Source organism: Balaenoptera physalus (assembly GCF_965194825.1).
Source record: "Balaenoptera physalus genome assembly, chromosome: 16".
In the NCBI taxonomy this organism is placed as follows: Eukaryota; Metazoa; Chordata; class Mammalia; order Artiodactyla; family Balaenopteridae; genus Balaenoptera; species Balaenoptera physalus.
Window position 1 is genome coordinate 27487604 of NC_138898.1, and position 23362 is coordinate 27510965.

General features: G+C 40.3%; 1 protein-coding gene across 1 annotated transcript; it reads left to right on the plus strand.

Moving 5' to 3' along the window:
• The first annotated feature begins 1070 nt into the window (after nucleotides 1-1070).
• On the plus strand, nucleotides 1071-21388 carry LOC309645123 (beta-defensin 119). Its single transcript, XM_082429757.1, has 2 exons — nucleotides 1071-4589; nucleotides 13357-21388. Exons 1-2 carry the CDS (start codon nucleotides 4532-4534, stop codon nucleotides 13548-13550), a joined length of 252 nt encoding a protein of 83 aa, XP_082285883.1. The 5' UTR covers nucleotides 1071-4531; the 3' UTR covers nucleotides 13551-21388.
• Nucleotides 21389-23362: the final 1974 nt, after the last annotated feature.

A 23362-nucleotide genomic window follows, 5' to 3' on the forward strand; every position in this document is an offset into this window, starting at 1 on the left:
CAGCCAGGAGTCTAACTTCAGAATACAGGCTTGTCAACATTTTGCTATGTTGTCTCATTCAATGCTGAGTCCTGCAGACACTGAATGACATACTTAAGGATACATGGTAAGATACTCAGCCCCCAACCCCAGACCAAACCCAATGCCTGGCATCTCCATCACACGGCTGGATGGTGCCCCCCACACTCCCTCATCCTGATCAGCACCACTGCACACCGAGCAAGTCCTGCCAACAGCTGGAGTGAGTGATCTTAAACACAGAGAAGTGCCCGGTGCTGCCCAAGTAGCTTTCAAAATAAAGCAATACTCAACTCTGGAATAAAAATGAACATCTGTGAAATGACACGAAACATTTTCTTATGCTGAAATTAAAATGGGTTTTCAGATTCTCTTACTTTATTTTTGGCCTGTGCCTTGCCGGGGGTTCTGAGCATGTGCTGTTTTCCTGTTGGGCCGTCCAGCCCCGGCCTCCCTCTCAGCTTTTACCCTCGCAGCTCTCTCCTCTGTCACCCACAGTGGCTTCTCTAGACTATCCGTTTTCTCCAAGCCCCATCCACCCACCCAGCAGAGGAACTTAGCTCCACTTTCACTGAGACAGTAGAGGCCAAACCTGCTCAAGGTTCCCATTCCTTTCTCTCTCACCTCAAAACAAAGAAATTGTAACTAAAATGTATTGAGCACTTACTACCTGCCAGGCACTGTGCCAAACACTGGATAGGCATTTTTAACCACTTCAAGGTCACAACAAACCACCAGGTAGACATGATTATCATCCTCAAATTGGTTAAACAACTTGCCAGGGTTTTTAGCAAAGGAAACTTTGACTATTTGGCAGCTCAGAGAATGCACAGAGTCACGCTGAGAAAATGGTGGGATAGGAAGAGCTAGAATGAAGAATCACCCTTCAGACCCAGTTCAGTGAGGACACAGCTGCCACTGATCCCCATTGCTTGGGACCCTGAGCTCCACTCCTAGTTGCCATGCTTCCCTACTGCCCCGACACTGGATATCACTGCGGTTCTTTTGCTAAGATAAACCCTCCACTGTTACTGCTTCCTGGAATCCGGAGCATCTGATTGGCTGAGCCTAGGCCACGTGCTCACATCTCGGCTGCAAGGAAAACAAGTGTTTGAACTATGGGAGGCGGCACTACCCCTTCCCAAGACTGCTATGGTGAGTGGATTATCCCAAATGGGAAGATGGATACAGATGGTAGACAGGCAAAAAAAACCAAAACAGAAGAGACAAATATCTACAGCAGTCACACAGATAGCAAGTCGCAGAGGCCGAATTTGAATTCAGGTCTGCTTGACATAAAAGTTTAAGGTTTTAAGGACAATGCTATGAAGTCATTCTGTAAACCCCCTTTCTCTCAAAAAGAGGTCTCCCTCTGTTAAGGTCTAGTGTTTTTATTTAATTCTTTGACTCCATCTCCTGTTGCTGCTTGAATTTTTCTCCATCAGCAAACACCCTCTTCTTTTGTATTTTCAATATCTCTGGTTACACAGTGTATTTCCCCTCAGCTTAAAAAATGATACATTTCCCACATTTTTACAAATACATTTCCTCAGGACCTTCCCCTTGGTCTGGGTCCTTTTGGGGAGAGTTCTGGATTTGAACACTGACCCCCTCAGGGCCCCTGGTTCAGTCATTTTATCTCTCTGAGCGATGGCTTCCTCCTTAGCCATACGTATCTCCTTGTGAGGATTAACCCCAGATGATGCTTAATACATGGTCGATGATATTATTATAAAAAGTGGGGGCTTCCCTGGTGGCGCAGTGGTTGAGAGTCTGCCTGCTAATGCAGGGGACACGGGTTCGAGCCCCGGTCTGGGAAGATCCCACATGCCGCGGAGCGACTAGGCCCGTGAGCCACAACTACTGAGCCTGCGCGTCTGGAGCCTGTGCTCTGCAACAAGAGAGGCCGCGACAGTGAGAAGCCCGCGCACCGCGATGAAGAGTGGCCCCCACTTGCCGCAACTAGAGAAAGCCCTCGCACAGAAACGAAGACCCAACACAGCCAAAAAAAAAAAAAAAAAGAAAGTGGTTTCATCATGGCTGGGGATGGAGTGGGTAGTAACTACAAATGGGTACGGAGGATATTTTTGGGGTGATGGAAACATTCAAGATTGGACTATAGTGACAGTGGTATTATACAACTCTATAAAACTCATTGCATTGTACACTTAATGAGTGGATTTTATGGCATGTAAATTATACTTCAGTAAACCTGTTATAAAATAAGGAGGGTCACAAACAAATGACCTTCATTTCTCTGATCTTACCTCTACCTTCTTTCTGCAAAGACTTCAAATTTTTCTAGGCAAGAATCACTAAAGGTTTCCTTCTGACTGGCTTCCTCGCTTAACTGGGACCCCTGCTAGCCCAAGTCTGAAGAAACAATAGGAGACCAGGTTGTGGATAGAAACACCATAATTGGGAGCCAGTCAGACTTGCGTTCAAATCCTGGATTCCCCATTTGGTCACTTGGGCAAATTGCTTGCACTTCTCAATTTTAGTTTTCAAGCTAGTACAATGTGGGAAAAACTCTATCTGGTTGTGTGAGGATGAAGTGAGGCTATACCTGTGAAATACTTGTCACCAACCTAACAGAGAGTCAGTGCTCATTAGCTGGTGACTGTGGCTACTCCCACAGCTTGGAGGAGGGTGTCTTCTCTGAGAGTTCCAGCTTTCAGTGGTGTTTTTCTTCTCTCACACTCCTTTTGTTTATCCCTCTCAGTTATGTTGAAGGCCCTGTGATTTCCCGGGGAAGAAATAGCCTCTTTAGTAAATCTTCCCTTTCTTGCCTCTGCCCTGGCAATTATCTTCAACACGGACTGCAGAGTGATTTTTCTAGGTAAAGAAAAAAAAATCTGACCATGCCACCATGTTCCTCTCTAAAAGATCTTACTATTTCCCATTGCTTACAGATGAATTCCAAACCCCTGAGCATGGCATTGAAGGTCCTGTATGGTGGTTTGGTGTCTGCCTCACCTCCCCTTCTATTTAAAACATTCACAGCCACAGCTGCTTACCAACCATTCTCCTGAATTTCCTCTTTGGAAATCTGCTTTCTATTCTCCACTCTTCTCCCCACCCAGGTGGCCGTTGAGCTGTTCACTTTACCTAAGTCTCAATTTTGTCACGTGTGAGTTGGAGGTTTATGATTTCCACTTCTGAGGATTGTTCTGAGGATGATGATAATAATGATAAATATGAGAATGATAATACTAACAATGATGAAAAACAATCATAGTTACTAATTATTCAGCACTACTATGTGTCAGGTACTTTGCTAAACAATTTACAAAAGTTCTTCTATTTAATTAAATCTTCCCAGACCAGGGCTCATAAATAAATAAAAAAAAAAAAAAAAAAAAAAACTGGAAAAAAAAAAAAGAAACGAAACTGAGTTATTTGTAGTAAGGTGGATGGACCTAGAGACTGTCATGCAGAGTGAAGTAAATCAGAAAGAGAAAATCAAATACCATATGCTAACACATATATATGAAATCTAAAAAAAAAAAAAAAAAAAAAAAAGGTTCTGAAGAACCTAGGGGCAGGACAGGAGTAAAGACGCAGACATAGAGAATGGGCTTGAGGATATGGGGAGGGGGAAGGGTAAGCTGGGACAAAGTGAGAGAGTGGCATGGACATATATACACTACCAAATGTAAAATAGATAGCTAGTGGGAAGCAGCCGCATAGCACAGGGAGATCAGCTCGGTGCTTTGTGTCCACCTAGAGGGATGAGATAGGGAGGGTAGGAGGGAGACGAAAGAGGGAACAGATATGGGGATATATGTATAGCTGATTCACTTTGTTATACAGCAGAAACGAACACAGCATTGTAAAGCAATTATACTCCAATAAAGATGCTAAAAAAAAAAAACCAAACAGATAACTGTATGAAGGTCACAAAAGTTATTATGATGCAGAGTGACTGTGGGTGGGAGTACTGTTAATCTAAGGTGACCAGGGAAAGCCTCTCCAAGAAAGTGACATTTAAGATGAGACTGAATGATGAACAGGAGCCAGCCATGGGAAGCTCTGAAGGAAGAACTTTTCAGGAAGAACAAATTACAAATGCTAAGGGTTTGAACTGGGTATGAGATTGGCAAGTTCAAGGTTCAGAAAGACATACACGTGTGTATCTTTCTGTTAGAAAGTTGAGAATAACTATTTTTTAAAAATTAAATGTTTCTTGATTTGCATTTATGCTTTAAATAATTAATTCCTTTGTGAGTCTCAAAAGGCCGAATGGCTTTAATTTGCCTGTCTCCTTACCCGGAGGGAAAAAAGGCATTTTTTGGCATCGATGCTGGCCAGTTTCCCGTACTCTCGTCTTGTGCTTTGTTACGACATTTGCTACACATTGTCCTTTGGCTTGGCTGATCTGATATAAATCCTCTTCTGCTATAATTCACTGGCCACGGTCCTGCCAATAAAAGCAAGGCTCATCCCTGTGGAGGAGAACTCTATTTCCATACCCTGCAGCACAGCCACCTCCTTCTCCTGTGACCTTCCAGCCATGAAGTTTCTTTTCCTGTTTCTTGCCATCCTTCTGACCATGGAACCAGTGGTATCAGGTAACTTGGGTGTCTCTCAGATGTCTGGGATCTTGGTCATACACTTCTCCCCTTCCTCTTCCCCCTCACTGTGGGCAGCATCTGAAGGCTTTTCTCATTTCATGTGACTTTGGGAGGTTTTCTCACAATCATCTCATGTCCACATCTCTCCCTGGTTCATTTTTGCCAAGGTGGTGGGATGATAGATGTTTGGAGCACCTAACACTTAAGAGCAAGCTAGTATTCTGCTGGAATCTTGGAAGAGGGTTTAGGGGTGAAGGGTCTGGTGCAGGTTGGGGACTCCTTGGGGGCTTTGGGAGATTACACTGAAGGCTGGGGGTGAGTTGTGATGAGGTGGAAAGACTTTGGGATTGGAATAATAGAGGGAAGATGAGGATGAGCCAGAGGTGAGGAGCTGGGCTTCCTTGATGGTTTGGAGTAGGCTGGAGGGGACATGGGATTTTTGGTTGAGTGGAGCTGGTGCTGGGGATTAGATTGGGGCTTGAGCTGAGGTTGTGAGTTGGTACTGGATGGTGCAGGGTGTTTGAGGTTCAGCTAGGTGATGGACTGTTGCTCAGGATTGAGGTTGGTGACTTGATTAGATTTGGGTTTGGCTTGGAGTTGGGGCTCCAGAGGCATTGAGTTGGGTAAGGCTGGGAGTTCTAATTAAGATTGGACTGGTATTTCAGTTTGAATTGGGTGAATATGGGGTCAAGGAGGATTGGAGATTGGGCTATGGCTGGAGCTGGGACTTGTTGGGTTCAATCTAGACAACTGATAATAAGCCGAATCTGTGGAAACATGGGTGAATCTCCTCCATTCCCTAATAAGACAGATGTTCATTGTCTTTTTCCCATTATTCTCAAGCACCATCAAGTAGGAACTTCATTGGCATCATTTGATCTCAAAGTTAGGAGTAGGAAGTTGTGGGATAGGAAGACAGAAAGTTGGGTTTCTGAAGAAGGCTTTCTTAAAAACCTTGAGTTCCCAACCTTGGAACAATTATCTCAGTTCTTTCCCCTTGCAAGATCTCTTCTCTCCTTTCCTGGGATTGGGTCTAACACTACCTACTTAACTCTCTCCCTCCCCTTCTCCCCTGACCTCCTGCTCCTCCTCTGCCTCTTCTTGTCTCTCCACTTGAGGGATACTAACATCTACTTAATGGTTGTTCCTATGCCCAGTAACAGACTGTTGGCTGAATGGACAATGCCGGTTGGTGTGCAAAAGTGATGAAGACAGCATCACACGTTGCTCAAATCGTAAATGGTGCTGTATCCTTAGTCGCTATTTGACAATTGTACCAATGACAATTGATCGAATGCTCCCTTGGACCACTCCTCGTGCGAATGAACAAGTAGGCCATGGCCAAACCTGACAATACAGGGAAGATACATGGAAATCGTGGATAGAAATGACTTTGCTTCAGGTTCCTTAGTTCCTACATTCCATTAAAACTCACAGATCTGTTTCTTGTGTCTGTCATTCATGAGGAATGATACTCCAAATGGATTGAGGGTAAGGGGATGGTAGGAAGGACGTTAAGAGTTAGCAGAGAGAAGCCAATGGGGGTGGGCCAAGGCAATGGGGTGATGATTACAGTCTTGAACATGGTTCCTCATCTACCAGATGCAGGAAAGGATATTGGATCAGGAGTGGATTGAGGAGCATGTGTGGGAAGCCAAGAGACTTAAAGACACAGCTGCTACCTGGAGAGTGGGAGCATCCTTGGGATGGGAGAGTTGGTCTGTCTTGGGGGTGAATGAGCTGGGGTGGGCAGGGACTGAGCAGAGCCCAAATCCTTGGATTTCTAGGGAAGTTGGCTGACATGCCTTTTGATGCTTGAGAGCTCACAGCCCCAAAGATCAGAAGGTTTCCAAGTACTAAAAAAAGATAAAGCACATAAATTTACTCATTTATAATTGAATTTGTTCATCAGTTGTTTTTTATGTTCTTCTGTGCATTTATTTATTCATTCATTCACCTCAGCTAGGCCCCTTACCACTGTTAGACTCTATACACCTACACCTCTCAGAACTTCAGCTTCCCCATCTTTAAAATTGGATTAACAAAATCTATCTTGGATTGTGGTGAGAATGAAATGAGACAATGTAGAGCACAGTGCCCAGTACATAGTAAGCCCTCAGTAAATGTTAGCTGTTGCTATTGCTCACTGCTTTATTCAAGTATGTGAAGAATATGTTCTGTGTGCCTTCTAACTATGTTAGACTCTGAGGAAGACAGACACCTGTCTCATTTGAACTAAGACTTTAGTTTGGGAGAAGACTAAACCATGGGGAACAATGAAGAATTCTGATTGGAAATCTAGAGGACCTGAGTGTCTTCCCAGGCTTTGTTATCTCACATCCTCTTCTCTGGGTCTCCTTTATCCAGCACAGTCATTCGTCCCTGAACTGTGTTCTCCACAGTGAGGTCAGAGACCAAGAATACTCTGTGAAGCTTGGTGCAGGACACAGAGACAGATAGAGGGAGTTCATTCATATCCATGGAGATAATTTTTCTCATTTCAATATTTCTGCTCTTAGACTCTGGAAGGAGAGACCTCTCCTCCTCTGATCCTGGTCCTACTCTGGGCTTCCTCTGGCTAAGTGTCTCCTCATAGGGTGAAGAGTTGTAGGGGACAATGGGAATATATCCACCTAGAGATAGTGCCCGCCCTCCCCTCCGCTCCACTAGACCATGCTTTGAGTATGTGGGGCCTGGTATTCCTCACCCAAAGCACCCTTGTGCCTGCTTTCAGGGACTGCATGGGCTTTTCCCCCAGGCTTACCCTTGGAGGGTGGGGTCCACTCTGGGTGCACCCCTAAGCAGGAGGAGTGCCAAGGGACATTCCTCTTTGCAGGGGCTGTGGGCAGAGCTTGGATGTTCAGGGTGGAGTGTTCACATCTGTGCATGAGACTCCTCACAGAATTGGGCGGAGCTGGGGTTAGGCAGGAAGAGATCTGGGCTGTGAGCTGAGCCAGCTCCCCTTGTGCTGCATGGAACTCTGAAGAATCCAAGAATTATAAATCCAGATCTGACCTTTCAGGTCATTGTGAAGGGACATTTCATAAAGGGCAATTCTTTATCCCATTTGTTAGTTTGACTTATAATTGTTAAATATTCAAACATATGATACAAGAGCCTCCATTTGTATTCTTGTCCCTGGACCCACAACCATTAGGGCTGTGTCTGGAATTCAGATCCTGTTCTGCCTCATAACCCATCTCCAAGCCCACTTCAGAGGCAGGAGCTGCAGAACCTGTGCTTTCACAGTCTCAATGCCTGTCTGTGATCTGGGGACTCTCAGGTTGCACACCAGAGCTACCTGTGCCTTGAGGCCCTGGATGGGACCATCCAAGATACTTCCTTGCTGGCCTCCCTGCCTCCAGATTTTCTTTGCTTTAGCCTCTGTTGTCAGAAGGATTCTTTCTGGGAAATTCATCTGACTATGTTGCTCTCCTGCTTAGATATCTTCCTTTGGTCCTCACTGCTCAGGATTGGGCATTCAAGACCTTCACATGGTGGCCCAGCTTCATTTCCCATGACTGCCACTCACAGACTTTCTCTTCAGCTCTCACCGTCCTCCACTGCCCCTCATGCTGCCTTGGCCCATGGTTCCCTTCCACCTTGTCCCCATCACCAGGCTTATCTCTGTGATGAACTCCTTCTCACCCTGCAGAGCCCAGTTAATGTCCCTTCCATTGAAAGCCTTTACATAAGCTCTCACTATTTCTTAATTATTATAATAATAGTAGGTATATAATAGTTACCATTGACACCTCTTATGTGCCAGGCACTGTGCTTGGTGTTTATAGGCCTGAAATCATCCTGTTCTTATACAATCCTCTTATTATCCCTATCTTACCGATGAGGAAACTGAGGTCTAGAGAGGTGATATAATTAGCCAAGGTCACACAGCATTAAGATAGAGCAGGGGTTCAAAGTAAGTTCCTTTTTTTTTTTAATTAATTTTATTTTATTTTTTTAAATTTATTTATCTTTGGCTGTGTTGGGTCTTCGTTTCTGTGCGAGGGCTTTCTCTAGTTGCAGCAAGCGGGGGCCACTCTTCATCGCGGTGCGCGGGCCTCTCACTGTCGCGGCCTCTCTTGTTGCGGAGCACAGGCTCCAGACGCGCAGGCTCAGTAGTTGTGGCTCACGGGCCCAGTTGCCCCGCGGCATGTGGGATCTTCCCAGACCAGGGCTCGAACCCGTGTCCCCTGCATTGGCAGGCAGATTCTCAACCACTGCGCCACCAGGGAAGCCCTCAAATAAGTTCTGACTGGCTTCACAAAGTGTCATTCTTAAGAAGGTATGGCACATATCATGTTCTTGTGTAATTATTTCAATCACTGTCCCCTTCTCACTAATCCCCAAATACACACATACCAGATGGAAAGCCTTAGGGGTTGAGACAACATCTTATTTACATCTGTATGCCTGGTGTTAAGCCCAGCCCTCAGGTCAGACGTGACTTAGTGTTTCGTGGGTGAATGAATAGGTGAAAGATGAATTCCTGTGTGAAAGCATGAATGGATTTGGGGAGGGTGTACACATGGCTGGTGCACCAGGCATGAATCAGCGAGGGATCCTTTCTGGGCTAGAGGGATCAGAGGACCACTGCCTCAGGTATATTTGGCTCTAGCTGGCCATGTTAGGAAGGTTGCAGAGCAGCTCCTGGGTCTTGCTCAAGTGGATTCTTATAATTCATTCATTAGTGTTTGCTCTTAAAACACATAGATTTCACAGCGTGAGAGGGAAGAGTCTAGGGATTCCCCAATACCTGGGGCCTGGTGTTAACTTCTTCACACACAGCCTTTCATGCTCCCACAAAATTAATTCATTATGAGGCATGGACTCTACACTCAGTCAACAACATTTATTAAGAAACTCCTCTGTGTTTTACGTAGAGACAACCATCAGGAGTGATAGGATGGTGGGGGTGAAAAAAGGGCTTGGAGCTCACTGTTGAGCCACCATAAGTCTTCAGAAGACACTTAACCCCTTTGTTTGAATCTCTGGACTTAGAGTCTGGGCATGTGAAATTTTGAAAATTCCCTTAGATTATTCTTTTGGGAGATAAGACCCCCACCCCCACAACTCCCTGTCAAACTTTCTCGATTCCAGATAGCCCTCAAACTGTGAGAATCTCTGATCTATGCAACTTTCCCCTGTCTTCTCATTTCACAGTTGGGGAAACGGAGGCCCAAGGAGGAAAAGTGACCTATGTTCATAAGCAGGTCCAAGACAATGCTGGGATTAATAAGCAGGTTCTCTCTGACTTCTGGTGAGAGGGCTGCAGGAACATTGAAGGTGACGTTAGGTTGCCATGGGTGATACAGTGAGCGGTGGCACACAGTGATATGGGGCTGATAGGAGGGCAGGTGTTAGGAGCTGCAAAGACCCTGACAAAAGTTTTGAGGTTAGTTTGAGCACCTTTGAAACCCCTTTCAGCAGTGCCAAGGCCTCTCTCCTGGGGGAAAGTTTGAAGCAGGCTTGCCTGCCTGCTCTACCATCTTAAATGCACCCTTCTTTTGGATGCAAATCTCACATTGGCCCTCCTTCTCAAGGAAAGTAGAAAGGGATTTTATCTCCAGGAGATATGACAGGAAGAGTGTCATTTTTGTGCTTATAAGGCCTCCTTGAATCTCTTTTTTTTCCTTGTAGGCTGAGGGGTGAAGAGGATTAGAAACTTGGTCAGTGAAGAGTAGACCCCCTGGGATGGGGGCGTTTACCTGGCAGCTGTAGACGCATTGTGACCCCAAAACAGGGAAGACTGGGTGCCTGTCCTGGACCTTTCCTGGGGTTGATACATAGGCCTGCTGGTGTAGCTTAAGCTCAGTTCAGCTTCTGTTTGTACAGCAGTACAACTGCTATTGGTGCAATGCATGTGCATACTTCCATGACATTTTATCACAAGTGTAATGTAACCATCATTATAATCAAGATTATTCTATCACCATAAAGATCTCCCTCCTGCTACTCCTTTCTAGTGGCACAGACTCTCCTCTCTGCCCTCACCCTCTGTCGCTATCCCTAATCCCTGACAACCACTCATCTTTTTCTCATCTCTATAATTTTGTCTTTTTAAGACTGTTGTATAAATAGAATCATATTTGATCTTTTGAGATTGGCTTTTTTCACTCAACATTATGTTCTTGAGATCCATCCAAGTTATGTGGATAGATAGATCATTCCTTTTAATTCTGGGGAGTTCTAGCCAGTGCCTTAAGGCAAGAAAAGGAAATAAAGGCATTCAGATTAGAAAGGAAGGAATAAAACTGTATTTGCAGATGTCATAATGGTTTATGTAGAAAATACAAAGCAATCTACAAAAAAATCTAGAACTAATAAGTAAGTTTAGCAAGATCACAGGATACAAGATAAACATATAAAAATCAATTATATTTCTATATCTTATCACTGAACATATGAACACTGAAATTAAAAACACATTATCATTCACAATCATTCCAAAAAAATAAAATGTTTAAGTGTATATCTAATAAAACATATACAGAAATTGTAGGCTGAAAATTATAAAATGCTGATAAAAAAACCGAAGAAGATATAAATAAATGAAGAGACATACTGTGATTATAGATTGTAAGATTCAACTAGGAAAGATGTCAATTCTCCTTAAATTGATAGATACATTTAACAGAATTTCTAAGAAAATCACAGAAAGGTTTTTTGCGGATATAGACAAGATTATTCTGTCTATATCTCATCTGTAGAGAAATCAGCAAAGGAATGAGAATAGCTAAAACAAAGAACAAAGTTGGAGGAATCATTCTACCAGATTTCAAGACGTATATAGCTAAAGTAACCAAGATTGTGTGGTCCTGGTGGAGAGATAAGATGCACAGATCAATGAAACAGAATAGGAAACTCAGAAATAGCCCTACACAAGTGAAACCAACTGATTTTTCACAAATGTGCAAAAGCAATCCAATGGAAGAGAGATATCTTTTTCAACAAATGTTGCTGTAGCAATTGGATATCTGTAGGCAAAAAAAAAAAAAAAAAATAGACTCTCAATCTAAACCTCACAACTTACACAAAAATCAACTCAAAATGGATCATAGATTTAAATGTAAAATGTAAACTTCTAGAAGAAAAAATAGGAAAAACTTTCAGATCTAGGGCTAGGTGAGAAGTTCTTAGAGATGAAGAGCACAATTCATAAAAGAAAAAAAACCCAATAAATTGGACTTAATCAAAATTTAAAACTTTCACTCTGAGAGACCCTGTGAAAAGGGTAGATGAAAAGACAAATTACAGATTGGGAGAAATATTTGCAAACCACATATGTGACAAAGAACTTGTATCTAGAATATAGAAACAACTCTCAAAACTCAACAGAAAAAAGCACGCAATCCAATTGGAAGAAAAACATGAAAAGATATTTCCCTGAAGAGGATATATAGATGGCAAATAAGCACATAAAAAGATGTCCAACATCATTAGCAATTAGGAAAATGCAAATTAAGACCACAATGTGATTACCTGCATACCTATTAGAACAGTTAAAATTAAAAATAGTGACAATACCAAATGCTGACAAGGATGCAGAGAAACTGAATCTTTTATACAATGCTGTGAATGTTAAATGGTACAACCACACTCTGGAAAATAGTTTGGCAGTTTCTTTTAAAAAAAACTAAACTAAATATACAATGACCATACTACCCAGCAAATGCACTCTTAGGCATTTATTCCAGAGAAATGAAAATTTAGTTCCAAAACCTGTAGATAAATGTTCATAACAGCTTTTTTTATTTTTTAAGGTATTCATTAAAAAAAGACTATTTTTTTAGGCCAGTTTTAGATTCACAGCAAAATTGAGAAGGCGGCACAGAGATTTCCCATATGCTCTCTGCCCCCCTCATGCACAGCCTCCCCTATTACTAACATCTCCCACCAGAGTGGTACTTTATTACAATTGATGAATCTACATTGACACATCATAATCACCCCAAGCCCATAGTTTACATTAAGATCTGTGACATTAAGATTCACTCTTGGTGTTGTACATTTTATGAGTTTGGACAAATATATAATGACATGAATCCAACATTATAGTATCACATAGAGTACTTTCACCACGCCCCACATCCTCTGTGCTCTACCTACTCATCTCTTCCCCCATTCCAACCCCTGGCAACCACTGATCTTTTTATTGTATCCTTTCCAGAATGTTGTATAGTTGGAACCATACAGTATGTAACCTTCTCAGTTTGGCTTCTTTCACTTGGTAACATGCATTTAAGCTTCCTCCATGTCTGTTCATAGTTTGATAGCTCATTTCTTTTTTTAGCCCTGAATAATATTCTGTTGTCTGGATGTATCATGGTTTATTTATCCTCTCACCTACTGAAGGGCATCTTGGTTGCCTCCAAATTTTGGCATTTATAAATTAAGCTATTATAAACATCTGTGTGCAGATTTTTGTCTGGACATAAAATTTCAAGTCCTTTGGGTAAATAACAAGGAGTGGAATTATAGGATCATATGGTCAGAGTATGCTTAGCTTTGTAAGAAACAGCCAAACTGTCTTTCAAAATGGCTATACCATTTTTCATTCTCACCATCCATGAGTGAGACTTCCTGTTGCTCCACTTCCTTGCCAGCATTTAATGTTTTCAATGTTCCAGGTTTGGGCCATTTTAATAGGTGTGCCATGGTATCTCATTATTGTTTTAGCCCTTTATGTTTTTACTATGCTCTCTGATTTGTCAGATCTGTTACTGCTAAATAGAAATTAACTTTTTTTTTTTTTTTTGGCCAGGCAAACGTCACATCCTTCGATGCATGGGTAACTTGGGAATCTGTAGAGCCTCTTGCAAAAAGTCTGAACAACCCTACCTCTATTGCAGAAATTATCAATCATGCTGCCTCCATTCCTACGTAAGAATAGACATTTCTGGCAAAGAGGGAAAAAATGACTGGAGCCAAGAGAACCGCTGGCCAAAAATATCTTGAGTGCTAGTGATCACCATCTTCAACCTGCTGCCAATAACCTTCATTAAAATTCATGAACCTGCCACACTTGTGTGTCTTTCATCCTTTGGAAATCATGGTGAGACTGAGTTTTGCATGGTGAGATATCTGTCCTATTCTGGATCCAAACCTGTGAGAGAGAGAAGGCTGGAAAAAACTGGAGTGACAAGAAGAATCTAGATCAGTCAGTAATGATGGGGCAGAGAATGTGCTTGAGTCAATTGAGGAAGTGCTGAAGGGTTTAGGCAGAGCCATTGCTTAATCTGTGCTATATCGGGCTCAGAGGGGGACCACACTAGTGGGAATGACACATAGGGCAGTAGGTGGAGGTCTTGTAGACAAATACATCTTAACCCATTGAAGACATTCCTAACCAGCTGTTGTAATATAGAATAAGTTGTCTTGCCAAGGTTTCAAGTTGTGATGCTGAAGATCTATTTGGTGATTATTGTGAAAGGAATTGGAACATTGGATGCTGTTGTTCTTTCTGATGATTGTTAAGGTCTTTTACTTCTTGAAAATCTAGGAGGCTTGTGCCCTCAATTACAACCAACACTATCTTTTAAAGGTAAAATTCTAATTTTACTTTTTATGTCTTACCTCTACTAATATGTTATTTTTTCTCCATCTTTAGTTCCATTTTGTCAAAAGGAGAGTAGCTATGCTTGCTAATTATCTTTCTATTTCTCTACTTCTCCTCAACTCATTACAACTTACTTTTCTGGTTATTGTTCTATTGAACTGACTGTGGCCATGGTCACCAGTGGACTTTGTTTTTAAAATTTTCATGGATGTTGCTCAAATTATATACCACTCTGCCTCTTGGTAGCATTTCCAACCATAGTTCATTTCCTCCTTGAAAATCTTAACTTGGCTTCTGTGACTTCACTCATTCTTTGTTTTCCTCCTAACTTTTGGGCTGCTCCTTCTCACTGATCTTTTGGAGTTCCTTTTCTGTCATTTGCCTCACTGCATTCCTCTGAAGTTTCTCTTCTCTTGTGAGAATAACCCCCCACCCCCAACATTCCTGGAGAAAGACTGACGGTTCTATAGCCATGATAACAGGTAAATACTTTGAAAGGTTTTAAATCTTTCTCATTGATCAGTGACAACTTGCTTCAGCAAACACACCTCTGAAAGCCAGATTATCCATGAGAGTGTTACGCTTTGAAAGTCAGTCAGTCAACGCTGGATACACTTCAGTGTACACACTTCTAAGTTGTCATCATCTCATCCTCACATCTGAACCCAACACTACTCCCCCAAATGCTTCCCACAAATGCTATGTAAGTTCAGCACTTTGCTCTGCTTATTGAGCCTATGCCTGACCAGGATGGCTCTATTTTATTTAAGAAAGAATCAAACACTTCAGCATTTTGGTTTCAGACATTAAGTGACAGTTTCATCCTTTGATAATTATCTTCTTTTGTCCTTCCTTCCATGAGACCACACAACCTCTTGCAACTACAAAGCTTATGGTCTGGAGAAAAGTGTTGGTTTTGGACCTTTGTTTCTGGCAGAGTAATAGTCTAAGAACACAGATTAACCCTACCATTGAAAATATGTAAAATAACATTTAAAATATATACAAAACTTCTTAAGCATCCTTGATCTTGCAAAAAAAGTAAAGAATATTAAGGTCAAGTGAAACCAGGTGCTTTTCTGAAGGCAGTAACTAAAGTTGACTTTTGTCTTGAAAGCACTTGCTGAATCAGGTGAACTTGACCTTTGGTTGCCATGACTTTGGCCAGTGTGCAAGCTGGCAGGGGAGAGGAGACAGTGCCTAGGGTCTGAAAAAGAGTGAGTCTAAGAGGAAACTCCTAGATAAACCTTTTTCCTGAAAGGGTTACGTATGCTTTGTAAAGATACAACAGTCCTTCTCCTTCACCAGATGTTTTCAAAGAAAATTGCTTGGTCTTGAACGTTGATATTCAGTATATAGGAAAAATCTCCACCGAGAATTTACAGCCTCCAGCTGGATCTCGCTGGATCTCACATAGTCTCTTAGCCTGAATTCATGGTATATGGATGATTTGAAAAAAAAAAAAAAATCAAGCTGATGATTTAGCTTAAAGTTGTCTCAAACTAGAAAGTGCCAAAGACAACTGACAGAAGCAGGTGTCAGGACTCAACTAATTTACTCAGGTAAAGTTCCAAGGAAAATGCAAAGATTAGAGCCCCAAATCATAAAACACACAAGGAATTAGGGCACCATGTATTTAGGCCAGCAGAAACCATAGGCCAGAGATTAAGACTTTCAAAGACAAAATATTAGAATTACTAGTAATAATACTTTTAATAATAATTTGAAAAAATGAATTAATGAGATTTGAATTTCCCATCATCAATAGGGTATTATCTGACCCCTATGAAGAAACACTCCAATGTTAGGTGGAAATGGTATATTCAGAACTGAGACTTACTAGGCATGGAAAGCAGAAATAAACTGCAGGAGCAAGTGGCTCAGATGCCTATGGTACTTGCTTTATTGCCTCTCCTTTATTACATACTAATGGTATCAATTCCTATGGTTAGCTAACAAAGGAGGAAAAAGCAAGGCTGGGTTTGTGGAGCGGTTTACATGATATGCTAGCACCAGCCAGGAGTGCTGCTTGATAGCCTAATTTAGAGGTGGCCCTGAAATAAGTAAGGGAATCTTTTCAGTAGAAAGAGGGAGAATCTAAGGTATGGATCTATAGTAATTCATGGACAGTGATATGGGGTTGAGTGGTGGGTAGTCCAGGGTCTCAGAAAGAACAAGATTAGTAGATTTGTAACAATGAGGTATGTGGTAGAGTTGCATGGATGGACCTCTCTGACAGGAGATGGGGTGTGAATATATTTTTGTGCCATCAGAGGGAGACAAATAAAGCTTTCAGTAATAAGGTGACAAAATGACTCATCTTTTCACCCACAATTAAGGGGCCATCCTGATCCTTGGATGTCCATATGTGATCAAGGCTTGGTTAAGGAAATGTGCCTATGAAGCCAGTATTTCAACAAATTTTATTCCAACCTTGAAGCAACTGCGGTAAAAAGGAGTCCTTATAGCTCACACCTGGGCCAGCCAGTTTCCTACAGTGAGTGATTAACATAGGGCGTTAGGACCAAAGATAGTAGTAAAATGGATGCTTTCACCTGAGGTGTCTGCTGTTATAAAGAAAGCGTGTGGTGTCCTAGAAGCTACTCTCCTAAATACAGGGACTTGGAATTTTGATTGTGGCCATTTATGCTGCCATCAAGAGGCAGAACTAACAGAAGGGATGCCTCTGGTATCCCAAAACACTTGTTGAGAAGACAGAAGGACAAATGGTAAGATGAGTGTTGGAATACTTCAAGTAATTAAGGCTGTGGCTAGGTAACCTGCAAACTAGGGACACTAAAAATGGATTAAAACTTATGGAGATAATTTGAAATTTCAAGAAAAGCATTGAGGAGTTTATCACTGGAAATATTGGAAAATTTTGGACTTCTTTACACAACCTTTTTATCTAAAATTACACATTGATGGAGGGTGGGAGTGGGTCATTGTGGTATCTTCAGTGCATTAACCTGTGTGACTTAATCTATCACTTTGAGGACAGAGAGAGTGACGTCTAAGAGGAAGTCATGAGCTTTGAAGAACTTCTGGGAGAGAGGTCTGGTTTTCAGTGCTGGGTCAGACTTTTAATCTTCTTTATTCCTGATGTTTATTCCCAGTTGGTTGTAGCAGATACTACTTGTTACAATTCTATCAATAGCATCTCCTCTCGAGCCATATGTGGATGCGGGAGATGTGGTAGCTTTCTTGTCTGAAGACATTTGTCCTTGGTCTGGAACGCAGCAGGATTGATGATTTTTACATACTGCTTTTATTATTTCATCAACATTGTATTTTTTCCTGCAGTGCCCTGAGTTGTGCCAACATTTTTTTCTACCACCATAGGCTGAAAAATAAAAGGAAAGACCACTGATTTTAGGTTAGTGATGCTCTCAATTTTACAAGCATGGCTGTATATTTGGCATCCCATACTTTGCAAGATTCCCAGCTCAGGCCTGGTAAATACCGTGTTTCTAAAAATATCTGTTCCCAACCTCCTATCTGCCCATTTAAAAAATTTTTCTGAAAGTGAGATGCATCTTGCTATAAATGAAAATAAACTTCTTAGTCACAAGGAATTGGAACTAGTTATAATGAAGCTAACTGGGCCTGTGTGAAGTTATCCACATAAAGCAAGTTCATCCTGTTTTCACTGTAATTGAGTTATTTGCATTGCTCATACTCTACATGGCTAAATTTCTTTGAATACATTCAAAATATACATTCAAATAAGTATATAAAATGTATCTCTGTACTTTAAAAAAATATTAAAATGAATACCCATGTACCTGCATTCTGATTAAGAAATAGAACATTAATAGAACCTTAGAATAGTGTAAGTATTCCTGAGATTCTTCGTTTACTCAAATATTAGGCTAGTGCTTCTTAAACTTTGTAATTTGCATATGAATCACAGAAGTCTTGTTAAAATGCAAATCTTGTTTCAGTTGGTAGGAAAGGGTCTGAGTTTCTGCTTTTCTAACAATCCTCTAGGTGACACCAGTACTGCTGGCATGGACTACATTTTATGTAGCAAGGTTTCAGGCCCTAAAAAAACCTTAATAAGTTCCATTTGTTTAATATCAGACATTCTATGTTTTCTAATCAAATGCAATAAAATTAGAATTTAAAATCCCATGTATTTGAAAATTAAACAATATATAAAAAATAAAACAAATTAGAAAGGTAGTAATAAAATCAGAAATAATATAAGTTAGAAGTTCATGAAGACAGAAAACTTCTGGAAAGACTGATTAAGAAAAAAAAAGAGGGAAATAAAAATGACATCCCTAGTGAAATGGTGAAATAAAACCAGACACAACATATTAAAAATAACAGAAAAGAATTATCAACAACTGTACGCTAATAAAATTGAAAACCTAGATGAAACACATAACTTCCTAAAAATGTTCCAGTGATGGCCTAGGAAGAAATTATAGACCTCAATAAATCAATAAGTGTTTGGAAATTGAAATGGTAGTGAAAAAATTCTTCTTCCCCAAAGCCTCAGCCCTAGATGATTTTTACAATTTTGGTAAAACACATATAACATAAAATTTACCAATTTATCCATTTTTAAGTGTATAGTGTTGCCATCACCAACATCCACCCACAGAACTCTTCTCATCTTGCAATGGAATCTTTGTACTCATTAAAAAATACCCTCATCCCCATTTCCCCGGCAATCATCATTCTGTTTTCTATCTCTATGAATCTGACTACTCTAAGTACCTCATGTGAGTGGAATCATACAGTATTGGTCATTTTGTGACTGGTTTATCTCACTTAGCATTATATCTTCAGTGTTCACCCATACTGTAGCATGTTTCAGAATTTCTTTCCTTTTTAAAGCTGAATAATATTCCATTGCATGTATAATATATACCACATTTTGTTTATCTATTCATCAATCAATGGACATTTGGATTGCTTCCACCTTTTAGCTATTGTGAATAATACTGTTATTCTAGATGATTTTAAAGGTGAGTTCTACTAATTTCACAGAAGATCCAAGTATTAATCTTATACAAAATGTTCCAGAAAATAGAGATGCGGGGGGAAAGGAAAGCTGTCTGGGTCATTTTGTGAGACAACTATAATCTTGGTTCTAAAACTAGAAAATAATATGTCCATTTTCTTTATAAATATAGATTTTAAAAATCCTAAATAAAGTATTAGTCAACTGAATTCAACAATGTACTAAAATACGTCATGATCAAGTAGGGTTTAACTCCAAAAGCAAAATTACCATCCAACATTAAAAAATCCTTCAAAGAAATTCACTACCTTTATAGAATTAAGGAGATAAATAATAGAATTATATTATTTTACACAGAAAAATGACTTGATAAAGTTCAATGTTTTCTTATGATGAAAACTAGCCAAACAAGAAGAGTGGGAATTTCCTTAATTTGGTGAAGGTTATGTATCAAATTCTAGAACTAACATTATCTAAAGGAGAAACTAATTCCCATTGAGGTCAGGAAAACAAAGATACTCTCTATTATTACTATTGTTTGAAATAGTAGTGGCGGACCTGGCCAATGCTTTAAGGAAAAAACCAAAACCTAAACCAAAACCAAACAAGAGTATAAGGACTGGAAAGAAAGAGAGAAAATTGTCATTCATTCTAGCAGTCATAATATAAAAAAGGAACCAACAAACTATTATGATTAGTAAGGGTTCAGTAATTATGTCAGATGCAATATCAACTTATAAGACTCAATTGCACTTTTCTACACCAACAGTAACTAACTAGAAAATATAATAAAATATATAGCATAGCCATGAAATATCTTGTTTTTTTTTTTTGTAAATAAAATTTTATTGGAACACAGTCACATACATTCGATTATGTATTGTCTATGGCTGATTTTACACAACAGTAAAGTTGAGTAGACCAGAAGACCCCAAAAGCCTAAAACATTTACTATCTGGCCCTTTATAAGAAAGTTTGCCAATTCCTGACCGAAACTGTTCCATCTCCTAGTGTTCTAGGAGAAGTTTTATTCTCTGGTGACAACCTTCTACTTCACCACTCTCTGCCCTATTAGATCTGCTTTTTTCTACTTCTCCAAGACAACCATTTTTCAATTACCTTCTTTTCTTAGTAAATCTACCATCTTCTGTTTGCATATTTTTCCCTTCTTGGTCACCATCACAATTAATTCTATTCCAAAATTTATTTAACCCAGAAATAAAGCCGGTCACATATGGCCCAATTTCTGCATAGGGTCAATCAAATAATAATAATAATAATAATAATAATAATAATAATAATAATAATAATAATAATAATAATAATAATGATTTCAACAACAATGGAAAGATATAATTGAAAGAAATGTTAATATTCACTTCGGTTGTAAAGAAAATGCTAAAGTGGAGAGGGAGGAGTGTGCACTTAACGAGTAGGAGAACATTTCAAATCCTATCTTCCTAGCATCACTATTCTCAATATTCCCCCAAATGAATGACAGCTGCTGTGGTAGATGCCTGGACTTCCCTTTCCAGAAGAAGGCACTCATTCCTCCAGCTGCCAGGCTCTCTTTGATAATTGCCCTCAAAGGGAGCTGCCGCACTCAAAGTTAAGTCTCCTTTTGGAGAGCATCCCACATCTAATGATAGTTGATATGGAGGTTTGGGCCCCTTTGCCTCAATTAGGGAGGCCATCTAGGTTCCAGAACTCTCCATTAAATTTACTGAGGGCTCTGTTGTGACTATATGACAATTCAATTATTCCCCCTGCCCAAGTCTGCTTCTCTCTCTCTCCCTTATATGTGTTATTCCTAAGAGCATTCTCCAATAAATTCTTGCAGGCAAAGCTCTGCCTTGGAGCCCACGTCCCAACTTAAGATAGTTCTCTCTTCAAATACTCTTTCTCTCATTCCATTCTCATCACTCAAACAAAGCCTCCCCTGAATCCCAGTCCCTCTAGCTCTTTTTTTTTAACATCTTTATTGGAGTATAATTGCTTTACAATGGTGTGTTAGTTTCTGCTTTATAACAAAGTGAATCAGCCATACATATACATATGTCCCCATATCTCCTCCCTCTTGCGTCTCCCTCCCTCCCACCCTCCCTATCCCACCTCTCTAGGTGGTCACAAACCACCTAGCTGATCTCCCTGTGTTATGCGGCTGCTTCCCACTAGCTAGCTATTTTACGTTTGGTAGTGTATATATGTCCACGCCACTCTCTCACTTTGTCACAGCTTGCCCTTCCCCCTCCCCATATCCTCAAGTCCATGCTCTAGTAGGTCTGTGTCTTTATTCCCGTCTTGCACCTAGGTTCTTCATGGCCTTTTTTTTTTTTTTTTCCCTTAAATTCCATATATATGTGTTAGCATACTGTATTTGTTCTTCCCTTTCTGACTTACTTCACTCTGTATGACAGACTCTAGGTCCATCCACCTCACTACAAATAACTCAATTTCGTTTCTTTTTATGGCTGGTAATAATCCATTGTATATATGTGCCACATCTTCTTCTTTTTTTTTTTTAACATCTTTATTGAAGTATAATTGCTTTACAATGGTGTGTTAGTTTCTGCTTTATAAAAAAGTGAATCAGTTATACATATACATATGTTCCCATATCTCTTCCCTCTTGCATCTCCCTCCCTCCCACCCTCCCTATCCCACCCCTCTAGGTGATCACAAAGCACCGAGCTGATCTCCCCATGCTATGCAGCTGCTTCCCACTAGCTACCTATTTTACATTTGGTAGTATATATATGTCCATGACACTCTCTCACCCTGTCACATCTCACCCCTCTCCCTCCCCATATCCTCAAGTCCATTCTCTAGTAGGTCTGTGTCTTTATTCTCGTCTTGCCACTAGGTTCTTCATGACCTTTTTTTTTTTTTTTTTCCCTTAGATTCCATATATATGTGTTAGCATACTGTATTTGTTTTTCTCTTCCTGACTTACTTCACTCTGTATGACAGACTCTAACTCCATCCACCTCATTACAAATACCTCCATTTCATTTCTTTTTATGGCTGAGTAATATTCCATTGTATATATGTGCCACATCTTCTTTATCCATTCATCTGTTGATGGACACTTAGGTTGCTTCCATGTCCTGGCTATTGTAAATAGAGCTGCAATGAACATTGTGGTACATGACTCTTTTTGAATTATGGTTTTCTCAGGGTATATGCCCAGTAGTGGGATTGCTGGGTCGTATGGTAGTTCTATTTTTAGTTTTTTAAGGAACCTCCATACTGTTCTCCATAGTGGCTGTATCAATTTACATTCCCACCAAGAGTGCAAGAGGGTTCCCCCTTTCCTCCACACCCTCTCCAGCATTTATTGTTTCTAGATTTTTTGATGATGGCCATTCTGACCAGTGTGAGATGATATCTCATTGTAGTAGTTTTGATTTGCATTTCTCTAATGATTAATGATGTTGAGCATTCTTTCATGTGTCTGTTGGTAATCTGTATATCTTCTTTGGAGAAATGTCTATTTAGGTCTTCTGCCCATTTTTGGATTGGGTTGTTTGTTTTTTTGTTATTGAGCTGCATGAGCAGATTGTAACTTTTGGAGATGAATCCTTTGTCAGTTGCTTCATTTGCAAATATTTTCTCCCATTCTGAGGGTTGTCTTTTGGTCTCGTTTATGGTTTCCTTTTCTGTGCAAAAGCTTTTAAGTTTCATTAGGTCCCATTTGTTTATTTGTGTTTTTATTTCCATTTCTCTAGGAGCTGGGTCAAAAAGGATCTTGCTGTGATTTATGTCATAGAGTGTTCTGCCTATGTTTTCCTCTAAGAGTTTGATGGTGTCTGGACTTACATTTAGGTCTTTAATCCATTTTGAGTTTATTTTTGTGTATGATGTTAGGGAGTGTTCTAATTTCATACTTTCACATGTACCTGTCCAGTTTTCCCAGCACCACTTATTGAAGAGGCTGTCTTTCTCCAATGTATATTCTTGCCTCCTTTATCAAAGATAAGGTGACCATATGTGTGTGGGTTTATCTCTGGGCTTTCTATTCTGTTCCATTCCTCTATATTTCTGTTTTTGTGCCAGTACCATACTGTCTTGATTACTGTAGCTTTGTAGTATAGTCTGAAGTCAGGTAGCCTGATTCCTCCAGCTCCATTTGTCGTTCTGAAGATTGCTTTGGCTATTCGGGGTCTTTTGTGTTTCCATACAAATTGTGAAATTTTTTGTTCTAGTTCTGTGAAAAATGCCAGTGGTAGTTTGATA